We start from the raw sequence: 12,185 nt of genomic DNA on the forward strand, positions 1-12,185 counted from the left end.
TTGTCAATCGCTTACAAGATAATATGGGTACGAATAAATGGGGAAAATAGGACACGGACGGTAGGCACGATGAGGCACTTATGCACGCCCCTTACAGACCTCGTAGGAATGGGGTGAGGTCAGTAGTGGTTAGTTTGAGGTTAAAGGAGTGGAGGGGTTAGAGGATGTAACAACAGAGTCAAGTAGCGCATTCCAGGCATTGACCACTCTGTTGCTGTCCGGGGAGACACTTTTAGTTGCCTCCACCGCCCTTTTCCACACAAGAGCCTAGTGGTTCGTTGTTGAATGTAGCCGATTAGGACAGAGTCCCCGGACAGCCAGGGAAAAAACACGCGCGAGCGAGACTTGTAACCCACGCGTGACTAGTTTCCCCACCGCAGGTTACGTCGACCGAAATCTCAGCTGTGCGAAGCGTCTTTTGGAAACGAGGCGGGGCCTGCCTCGGTTCCTTCTCCTCCTTTTCCGGGAATGCTCCTGCTGCAGTAAACTGGGCTGGGTTGAGGGGAGTGGCCGTCTCCGGCGGATCAGCTGAGCGCTCGGACGAGCCGACTCCGGAACCCGGAGAGTTGGCCCTCGTCTTCGTCCACCCTCACCCCATATACCCCGGGACACGCCGAGAGGCCAAATCTTTGGGGGTAAGAAGCGGAGTAGTGCATCCGGATTGATTGGTGGTGGTGGTGGAGAGGGGGGTCCTGCTTCTGGCTGCCCCTGATCCCTGTGTGCGTGGCATAGCTCAGGCGCAGCCCCGGCGCAGAGCTACTGCAATCCTGAGGGAAGGATTGGGGGACCAGAAGAAACGGGGGCGGAGAGGGTCTCTTTGGTGGAGTGGGGGAGCAAGATAGGCGAAAACTCGCTGGGCCCAGTTTCCCAGCTGAACTCTGCGGCTGCTGCGCTGGCCGGTAGTTCCGCATTTCCCCCTCCCCTTACATTGGGGGAGCCGGAGGTTAATCTGCGCCCGCAGCCCTCCTCCTGCCTCAAGTAGCCCCCCCGCGCGCGCTTCACCGATCCTGCCCCGCGCTGCTCCTTGGATACGTTTGCTCCTGCTCTTTCTTTCGGAGGGGTTATCCTACAAGCGGGCGAAGGCTCTGCCCGGCCTCCCCTGCTTTTCCTGCCCTTGGTTTCCTGATGCTGTGGAATTTCGCCTCCCTTTCCTGCTGAGCAGGAGAGCTAGCTCTGCACTCTCGGGTGGTTTTTTGGTGGTGGTTTTTTTTTTTTTTTTTGCAGCATCCCTGGGAGCCGAGGAGCGAAGGGATTAATTGCGGGGTGCCTTGTGCCTCAGGATTGTGGAGGGAGGAGGGCCATGGGGTTGACCGCCCAGGCAGGAGAAAATAGCCCCTTCCTTTCTGGCTTTTGGTCAGCGCCTTGCTTCTCTGGGTGGAGCAGTCATGTGAGAGTGATAATGTAGGAAAACCAAGATCCTTTATGGGTTAAAAGCCTTGGGGGGGTGGGGGGAAAGAAGGATTAAGCCTGCGCATAAACATATATTGGTATTTTATAGGGGAGTCTTTTGAGTTCTTGTAGGTTGACCCTGCTGCTAAAGTCTCCCTTGTAGAAGAGAACTTTGCTATAGAATACATTGTTGGTATGAAGAGGCCAAAGACATGGAGAAAATCTAGCTAAAGCCCCTGGAGTGGGGAACACTCTTGATGGCACATAACCAGTCATGAAGCACTCCACCTCAATTTTAAGTGAATCAGTTCAGTATAGCTACCTGTCATACATAGATAGGGCTTTTGGTTTGTTTAACCATGGTTAATTAAAATTTTAGTTGCCTGGGTTCAAGAAACCACCTCATTGCTTAGCAAAGGGGTCTTCATAAGACTTGTGGACTTCCACAAGTCTTAAAGTTGCTAAGTTTGGACACCTCTGGCTTAGCATATTAAATGAACTTTGTTTAAGAAAAGCTTGGTGTGGATTGGAAAGAGGAAGGAGATGCAACTGGAGGATGTTGACAGAAATAAGATAGGTATCTCTTACCCTCCCTGCCATTGTTTTTCACATTGATAAGAATTTTTTACTAAGTCAGATAACAGATTCAGATTGCCTTAAAGAGGCAAGACTACTAGTAGGAAACAGAACAATTCTCTCTTAAATTGTATAAGTAGGTAGGTAGGTAGGCATCTTTTCTGAATTTAGCGTATTCACTGGAATTCTTTTATTGTAACTTTGCTCTTTCCAGGGAGTGCTGTAAATCAGACCATTTGGTTCTTCCTTAGTTTACTTTATTGTCATTGCACCTCGTACAACAAAATCAAACACCATCTTCAGTGCACATCATGACCATGACCATGACAATAAACACAAACACACATCCTTCATCCTTCACACATTGAACCGGAAACCCCCACACACACACCACACCAACACTGCACTATACAGCAGAATTCAAAAGAGCTACTGCCCTGGGATAGAAGCTGTTTTTCAGCCTATTTGTCCTTGTTTTTATTACTCTGTACCTTCTGCCAGATGGTAATAGTTCAGAAACAGGGTTCCCAGGATGAGATGGATCTTTGAGAATGTTTTGAACTTCCTTAAGGCAGCAGGAGCTATAAAGCTCTTCCAAAGAGGGGAGAGGGCAACCAATGATCTTCTGGGCAATGACATTAACCCTCTGGAGTGCTGTCCTATCTGCCACTGTGCAATTGGCAAACCATACAGTGGTGCAGTATGTTAAAATGCTCTCTATGATGCAGCGGTAGAAGGTCACCAGCAGTTTTTCATTCAGTTGTTTTCTGAGAAGTCTCAAGTAGTACAATCAGTCTCAGGTAGTATAATTAGAATTAATTGTTTCCAGTCTAGACTACAAAGAGTGAAATATGACAACCTCATTCTGCCTCTTCTAACCCGATCCAAAACCGGGTGATTGGGAAAGTCAAGGTGAAGAAAGTTAGAATGTGAGGGAAGAGGCTGCTGGATGAAAGAGTTCTTGTGGGGTGGAACTAGTTCACTTATTAAGTTCACAATTATTTAAAATTAATAATTGGGCTTGTTTGACACCTTGGAACATCAATGTTTGAACCCAACTGTATTTGCGAGATGCAAGCCCAACGCTATTATAAATTTATAATTAAGCATGTAATCCGTGATTAACTTAACCCTTGTTGTGTTTTGGGGGGGAAATGCTGTGGTGTTGGAAGCCTTATATTGTTTTAAGAGGCGATTAAGCAAAATCATGTTAGAAGGTTGTCAATAGCTCCTAAACTAGCTTGACAAAGCTTAATAAATAGTAAAATAGTAGTAATGGGTGCATCTTAGGTCTAGGATCAGAAGCAATAAGTTTCTCAATGCTAATTGCTGGAAGGGTTGAACTGCATCCTCCCTGTGTGGGAACTCAGTGCTGGATTGACCAGAAGGGTTGCTTCTAGTTTCCTAAGTGGAAAAACAGGTTAGAAAAGATGCATATAATCATCTTTTGGTCATATGGTTGTCCACGCTTTTAATCTGTAGTCTTTTGAGAGGTTTTGATTTTTTTAAATCTGAGTGGAAGAGAAATTTCAGTTCACTTTTGCTTTTTGAGATACTTTTTGAAAATTTAAGAGATGTTTGCAAAGTATTTAGGTAAGTACTTAAGTATTGGTAAGATGAAGGCTTAGTCAGTTTGGCATCTTAAGTAGTTATTTGTATAAACTGGTCCATTGAAAATTTGTACATTGCTGTTTATACATTTTCTCATCAATAGTATAACTAATAAAAGTTTTTTTAGGTTGACAGCAGTTCTAATTTGAGTGCCATTGAATAATATTCAGGACATCAAGGAATTGTATGTGAATTTCTGCTGATTGTGCAATCAGTCTTGCAGTTTGAAACAATGGCTGTTTTCCTTAAATATTAAATTATAATATGGTTAGTTTGATTTTGGCTTGGTGTGAATCCGCCCATAATCGTTTATAATGCATGATTTATAGAGTCATGCATTATGGGCAAACGCGCCAACTGGAATTTATTTAGCAAAGTGCAAATAAATGAATAGCGGCATTACATTATGTATGAAGTCAGCCAAGGAGTAGCATCTACATTTGACTTTGGTTGAGGCCCACAAATGTAGATGTCTTCCTCTTGGAGGACCACTGAAGAGGGTTGGTGATATCCAGAGCATTATGCTACAAGGATATTGGCAGAGATGTCACTTTAATCTTCAAAGGGAAACTTCTGTAAGATCTCAACTGCCCACATTAATAGAAGCTGCCTTTCCATTCTCAGCAAGACAACGGTCCAGTGTATTTGCCGTTGAGATGAACTTCAATTTTATAAGCCCTCTTCAAATTCAGAAAGGGCTGGTGTCTGAATATTAAAACACAAATCTGTGGCTTTAAAATTTCCCAATATATTTGTAAGATAGTCCATCAGCAAAATATCAGTGGAAAGGCTTGTCTCCAGAAGTTGTGGGTACTATGGAGTTTTTAAGAAGAGTTTGGATACCCATTTGTCTGGAATAGTATAACGTCTCCTGCTTGAGCAAGGACTAGAAGATATCCAAGATCCTTTCCAACTCTGGCATTCTTAGTTAAAATATTTTAGTTGCTTTCTTTTTTCTAAAACAAAATCAGAACCTAATCCCAGCTTTAGGATAGCTAACTGTGCTAACAACATATTGCTGATGCTTCTGGTTGTTGTGTAATCATGATTTAGTTAAAGAGTTCTTTGTAATAATTAAGCTGAACTGAATATGTATTTTTAAAGCGCACTTGTTTCACTCAAGTAATTTGCTGAATTGTTCCAGTGATCTTATTAGACTTTCCCTGAGAATTTTGGAATGTTACATATTGAATGGACTAGTCAGTTCTATAACCCATTGGAAACACAATTTTATGGATTTAATACCTCTCCCTACCTTTATTCCAGATTTCCTTTCTTAGATTGGCTTTGTCTTCATTCTGAGAAAATTACTAATTAGATTTGAAAAGATATCATGTTATGAAAATGCTGAAAACCACCAGGTTGCAAGTGTACACGGGACACCTGTAAAACCTTAAAATGTAGATATGGGTTGCTTACAAAATGGCTGTGCAGCTTGTTTTAGGTATGCAAAGACTGGATTTATGTCTGACAATCAGAAGTATGCTGTTATTGTCCCCCTACACAGCAGGAAATATAGCAAGAGTAAATGCAAAAGATTTGGGGGATTAGCTGGTTAAATATGTCTGGGAAGATATCTGGCAGAATTATGATGTTATCAAGACCCACACAGCTAATGATCAAAGATCAAAGAATTATACAGACCTTACTAAGGAAACCTTATGCTAATTTTGGGATAAATGCAAAAACTTGGAAACCGCGGAAGTAATTTATAAGTTTCATTATATTGAGTCGGAAACTTTTTGGATTATTTTGGATGAAGTGCTTTGTCCCAGATTTCTTGGTCTCTCTGCTAAATAGTGATTTATAAGATGAATTGCCAACAGAGTTGCTTAGATGGGGACTGGCCTGCCCACAATCTTTCATAGAGTGAAAGGCAGAGAGCAACAGTTGGGAAATATGGCATTAGGTAATGTTTCAATATGAGAAAGTTTACTCCACGTTTATTGAACTAGAGAAAGCACATAATAAAGTGAATAACCGGATTTTGGAAAGTTTTAGATGGAACTGGAGTGAGTTGCTGAATTCAAAACAAGACCATATGAGAGAAAAACAAGTGAAAATAAATGTAGAAGTTGAATATGGTTCAACAGTCAACAGGAAGGATAGGGCGTCATGGTTGTTTAATATATTTATGAATAAAGTATAAAGGATGTAGTGTTTTTAGAAGGGGACTGGGTGTGCATGCGAGCGTGTGATGTTCATGGTTATAATTGCTGTCATATTGTTGACTAGATCCTGAATAATTTGCAACATAGAGTAGCTTGCATGATGCCAAGAAGCATATAGATCTGAGAATTAATGTACCAAGAAGGCAAGGTAATTGGGTATGAAAGGGAAAACTGGATAGTTCTTAGCCATGCATACTGCAGGTGGCAAAATAACTAGAGCAGGCACATGCATTTTGTACATTGGTGGAATGTTTTCTAAATAGGAGAAAAAGGCTAGAGAAATTGTAAGACATACAAATTTTGGTAGAAAGATGGGACAGGGTAGAATGTGATCCATCATAGAGGAAATCTATATGCTTACTAAGAATGGAAACTGACTTAATGGCATAAAATCAAATGTGTGATCCCTGGTGAGGAATGAATGTCAAAATAAATCAAAATCAGTCAATTGGAATAGAGCTGAAGACCTTGGAGGTCTTCTATCCTACCCCCTGCTCAAGCAGGAGACCCTATCACCGTGATGGTGAACCTATGGCCAGCATGACAGCGGTGGCACGCAGAGCCCTCTCTGTGGGCATGTACTCCGTCACCAGCTGCTCTTCTGGTTTTTCACTGCTAACATGCATGCTGGCCAGGTGGTCTTCACAAGTGCCAGAGTGCCGGAAAATGGCCCGAGAAACAGCCAAAAAGCCAGACTGTTTTTCAGGCCATTTTGGGGCTGTTTTTCAGGCCGTTTTGGGGCCTTTGGGGACAATTTTCAGGCTGTTTTTCAGGCCATTTTGGAGCCTTTTGGGGCCATTTTCAGGCTGTTTTCCACACCAAAACCGACCCAAAAAATGCCTAAAAATGGCTCAAAGAACGGTCTGAAAATGGCTCCAAAACAGCCTGAAAAACAGCCTGAAAACAGGCCAAAAATGGCAAAAATGTGTAAAAAACAGCCATGTGTGCACCAGCCAGCTGGGCTTCGGGATTCTGGCACTCCAGTGTGCACGCATGCATGCATGTGTGTTCCAGTTTGGGCACTTGGTACCGAAAAGATTCGCCATCATTGCCCTATAAAGTTCAGACAAGTGACTGTCCAGTCTCTTCTTAAAAACCTTCAGTCATGAAACACCTACAACATCTGAAGGCAAACTGTTCCACTGGTTACTTGTCCTCACCGTTAGAAAGTTTCTCCTCAATTCCAGGTTGCTTCTCTCCATTAGTTTCCATCCCTTGTTTCTTGTCTTGCCTTCTGATGCTTTGGAAAATAAGTTGATCCCTTCTTCTTTGTGGCAGCTCCTCAAATACTGGAATACTACTATCATGTCCCCCCTTGTGCTTCTTTTCTCTAGACTAGCCAAACCCAAATCCTGCAATTGTTCTTCGTAAATTTTAGTCCCGAGGCCTTTAATCATCTTAGTCAGGTATAAGAGCATACTTTGTGCCTCTTTTGTTTAAATGAAAGGAGCAGTGGAGCATGTTTGGAGAAACATAAAGGTAAATAAAGGCATGCACTTAAGACTTGAGTGGTAAAACCAGAAGTAGATTAAGAATGAATGGGAGCTAAGTGAATGTGGATCAATACAAAAGTGAGTGACCAGTGTAGAAGAAGTGGTTTGCTCAAGAAAACTGACTTTAACTCTCATAACAAATAATTGGAAAAAGTACCTAGTTGTTAGAGGGGAGAGGAAGACTGGGAAAACTGGAATTTTTGAGTTCTTGAAAATTATAGAGATGGGAAGTCCAAAGATGGAAAGAAAAAAAACTATTGTATTGAAATGATGAATGGATATAGCGGATATAATTTACCGTATTTCTCACACTATAAGACCCTCCAGACTATAAGATGCACATTAGCTTTAATGGAGGAAAACAAGAAAACAAAATCGGCCTCTGCCTCCCAGCATCCATCCGGTATTCATCTGGCTAGCGTCCTTGCAGCAAACAGCCTGGTCAGCTTCAGCACATTATCGCGGCCCCAACACATAACTTGTCAGGGCTCTGCTCCATTGCGCCCACTACCAGTCAACTGAGCTGAGCTGCTGCCGCCGCTGGAAAACACTGGAGCCTTCACTGCCAAGCAGCTGATTGGCGGTTGGATCGGCCTTCTGGAATACTGCCGATCAGCTGTTCTAGGTGGCGGGGATCGCTGCCATTCACTGCCACCTATTTAAATTAAAGAATTTAATCAGCAGTGAACAGGCAGCAGCAATGGTGAACAGCGGTGAACGGGCGGCAATAGGCAGCAGCAGTGGTGATCCTCGCCACCTACAACAGCTGATCGGTGGTATTCCAGAAGGCCAATCCAACTGCCAGTCAGCTGCTCAGCAGCGAAAGCTCCAGTGTTCCCCAGCAGAGGGAGCACACCAAGCCCACTCCTCCCATCGCAAAAGTTTCCATCCACTTTTGGAAGGAGAAGTGCGTCTTATAGTGCGAAAAATACGGTATTTTGCTTTTTATACCACAGTCCTTCATTTCAGATAACAGATAATCAGAGTTGGAAGGGACCTTGTAGGTCATTTAGTCCAACCCCCCGCCCAAGCGGGAGACCCTACACTATTTCTGAGAAATGACAGTCCAATCTCTCCTTGAAAGTCTCAAGTGATGGCGCTCCCACAATTTCTTCACCTTTCTATATGTTGCTTATCCCAAAAGGGAATACGATGATAGGAATGGTGATTGTTCTAATTTAGAAAAAAAAGTGTGTGTTTTTAAAGAAAATTTGCTGATTTTTCCAGATTAATACTTTACACAGTAGGACCTAATGAGTTCAGTAAGTCTCTGGGAAGCTTCTTTTACCTCCATAAGCCAATTCTGCAGAAATTGCTAAAGACTGAAAACAGAGAAAGAGGAAATATCACCATATGTAAAGATGACACTATAGTAAAAGGAATTGAAAAAGAACTTAAAAATAGGGTTGAAAAACTGCAGCTTGTATCTTTATTGTGGCTTCGGATGCAGTGTTTTTTGAAATTGGGTGGAAGGTTTCACAATGTTCTTACTCATCCATCTTATGCCTTCTTAGAAATATCTCAGCTACTTCTTGACATATTTTCATTGATTTATTTTTAAACATACAATCTGACAGATAGGTTTTAGCAAAGCTTTTTACGTTCATAAAAGAGGTAAGTTTGCAGAGATAAACCTTCCTGAAATAGGCAAAAACAATTCTGTTCTCCTTGATCCTTCGTGATGTCTGAGCATTATATAATTCAGTGAACCGGGAAGATAACAGTTTGGGGAAGATTGATGTAGAATTTCTTCTTAGTTCTAGGTTGGATCTCTGATCATTTCAATCTGTGTTAGATGTGTATTTGTTCAAGTGCATTTTTGTATAGAAATGTGTTGGTCTTCTCTACACAGACAGTTTTTCAGAGTTGTGTCTTCCTTCCCCATCTAGCTGTCCTTATTTATTAATGTGATTCTTTTGGGATTTGCTGGAAGTCTTAACTGCCTTCAAGGTCTCATTCTCCTGAACTCTCTCCTTTTGCTCCCTTACTAAGCTTTCATTCCGCCTCAGCGTTGCAAATGAAAGCAAATCTTTCAGAAGAAATGGGAAGCCTATGAAAAACAAATGATATGGAATATGAAAAATAACTAAAATAAAATTTAACATTTCTTTAAAAATGTTACAGCTAGTAAAAGGAAAGCAAATTGTATACCAAATTATTTTTTTTACATGGGAGCCCAACAGTAATATTTGGTATTCTGATTATACAGTATTTATATATTTGGGTAGTTGTTACTGTCTGTGGGGACTCTCGCTCTTCCAGGTCATGGTTATCCCGAAGGTACGTTTTCAAAAGGACTTGGTTCTTGGTTCTTTTTCCTGGAAGACATTTCACTTCTCATCCAAGAAGTTTCTTCTGTTCTGAAGAAGAAACCGAAGAAGCTTCTTCGATTAGAAGTGAAATCCAGGAAAAAACAAGAATGTTCAATTGCCTTTTGAAAAAGCATCTGGGAAATCTGTTACTGATTTCAAGAAGGATTGGATTATTCTGACTGGAGAAATGTGGGAGATTGATAGCTACATGTTTTTACCTTAAGTGTTTATATTTTGGCTAATTTGAAAATGGAGGATGTTCTATTTTAGATGTTCATTATAGAAATATCCAGTAATGTGTATTTTTGGAATGATAACATGATGCACGTATGGGTGATACGTTTTATTCAAATTAGATCATGATGTATAACGTTGCTGTTATTATTTGTATTTATATTTTTAGTTTTGTATCTTTCCTTTGATAATCTAAAACAAGAGTTTATTTTATTATATAGTAGTATTGATATTGAAGAGAGTTGGCATTTATTTCTTTTTTGTGTTATTTTTTGTGTTTGTCTTTTTAATGTCAAATTTACTTTCCCTGTTGTTCCCATCTGTCAGCTTTTCTCTACTGTAATTTTGTATTTTATTTTTTTCTATTTTTTTCAAAAAAAATTTTAAAGGATTTAGCTAATATGGATTCTATAGCACAGTTCTACATTGTGTATAACTCCTTAAATTTATTTTATTATGTAATGTTATTGATATTGAAGAGAGCGAGACGTAACCATTATTTTTTGTGTTATTCTTGTGCGTGTTTGTTTTTAATGTCAAATTTTAAACATTCCGTTGTTCCCATCTTTCATCTTTTCTCTTTTGTTGTAATTTTGTACTTTAACTTTTTTTTTCAAATTAAATTCTTTTTTTTTTTTTGAAAGGACTTCATTAATGTGGGTTTTACAGCACAGTTCCTCATTGTATATAAATCCTTAAACTGTGTTTCTTTATTTTCAGGTGTTGTTGCTTAGTGGTCCCTGAACTCTATGACTTTAGCGGGGTTATAATACACCATGGCATATAATGCAAACTCTGCTGGGGATGCTAACCAGTTGGCCCAACATATAACGTCTAATATACAGAAAATCACACAATGCAGTAAGTTAACTACTCATATTAACAATTTTTTGACTGATGCAAATTTAGAAACTTCATTTAAAAGAGCTTTTAAATGTCCACAAGTAAATAGCATGCTGTCATTTTTGTAATTCTTTACTTTATTAGTTAGGCAGTGATATTTTGTGCCTATTGTGTGGTAAATGTTTGGTACTAGCTACTAATTAAACCTCTTGATAATCTTATCTAAAGTATATATTCTGAGTGGTGAAGAATTAAGAGTGAATTCACCTTGTGTAATGTTTTTAAGCGCTAAGAAAACACTGCAGAGGACAAAATAGGCCTGGAAAGATCCTTTTCCCACGTAGAATCTGAATATATGCCATTCAATTGATTCACTTTATTACCTGTTATTAAACCTTGGGCGGGGGAATTATAAGCAGAAATTAGTTTTGCTGTTTTAAACGATGATGTGCTAATTTAAGAGAGGTATTCATATGTAAAAAATAGAAAAAACAATCCTGTTGTTAAAATAAAAGTATTGCAAGAATGTTTATGCTTCATATTAATTGGTGAAATGAATGTGATAAAAGGTGTCAGTATGAGATTTTCACTTTTCATCCCCCAAACCTAAAGAAAATTAGCCGTGCACAATGGATAACTCAGTTCTGTTTGTTCAGGGCATTTGGCTTCATATGAATGTAGACCCAGAATGTTATAAGAAAAACAGAGAATGTATAATATATAATGTTATGGCTGTTGAGTTTCATGAGAATGTGAATTAGATTTCTACAGAAATTTGTTGGTGTTTTCCTGATGTGTTTTTCCGATTCCTGTTGATTCAACTTGCTTTTCAGTACCATAATAGCCCAAGTGTTATTGTATTAGGATTGTGCCCAAAACGGTTTCAATTGGTCTCTCCACCCAGTCTGAAGCAAACAGATCCAGGCAGAGGTATATTGCCATGAGTGATAATGGAGAAGAGGTAAGGCCACAAATGGCAGCATGTGGCAATTAGGTCAGGAGAAAAGAAAATGCTCTCCATTTTGGTTTGTCTAGGGTCAAACCAAACGATCAAACTTGATCGTGTCATATGATATGTCATGACGTTTTTGCCTTTGTGGAACCGGAATGGGCGTGGCTTGTGCGTGACGCATTGGGCCCATGGACTGCCAGTTTGACAGGCCTTGTCCAGACCAAGCACCATCTAAAATTGTCCAAACAATTGAACCACAAAGTACATCTTCTGTTTTCTACCTACCTCTATGTTATTACTACCGTGTTTCCCCCAAAATAAGACCGTGTCTTATATGGATTTTTTGTCACCAAAAAAGGCACCAGGTCTTATTTTCGGGAGGTATCATCCACTGACTAACCTCACTTGCGTGCATCATTCCTGGCCTCCTTTTCACTGTCAGAGACCTTCAGGAACTTCTTCTGCGGGCGGCAAGGCTTTCCTGAAGGCCTCTGCAGCCGATAACTGAGCTCTGGATCAATCCGGAGCTTTGTTATCAGCTACAGAGGCCTTCAGAAAAGCCTTGCCAGCCTCGCAGGCTGCAGAAGAAATGGGCCGGCAAAGG

The 12,185-nt window shown here is 40.5% G+C and overlaps 1 protein-coding gene across 1 annotated transcript in view; it reads left to right on the forward strand.

Moving 5' to 3' along the window:
- Positions 1–455: 455 nt before the first annotated feature.
- The window catches only part of STX7 (syntaxin 7), a 36,886-nt gene continuing 25,156 nt past the window's right edge, over positions 456–12,185 (forward strand). Inside the window, exons 1-2 of the mRNA XM_026705507.2 lie at positions 456–635; positions 10,507–10,647. Coding sequence (XP_026561292.1) covers positions 10,563–10,647 — 85 coding nt within the window. The 5' untranslated portion in view covers positions 456–635; positions 10,507–10,562. The remainder of the gene's footprint in view (positions 636–10,506; positions 10,648–12,185) is intronic.

Source organism: Pseudonaja textilis, chromosome 1, assembly GCF_049901715.1.
Source record: "Pseudonaja textilis isolate UNSWEBS1 chromosome 1, rPseTex1.2, whole genome shotgun sequence".
Taxonomy (NCBI): Eukaryota; Metazoa; Chordata; class Lepidosauria; order Squamata; family Elapidae; genus Pseudonaja; species Pseudonaja textilis.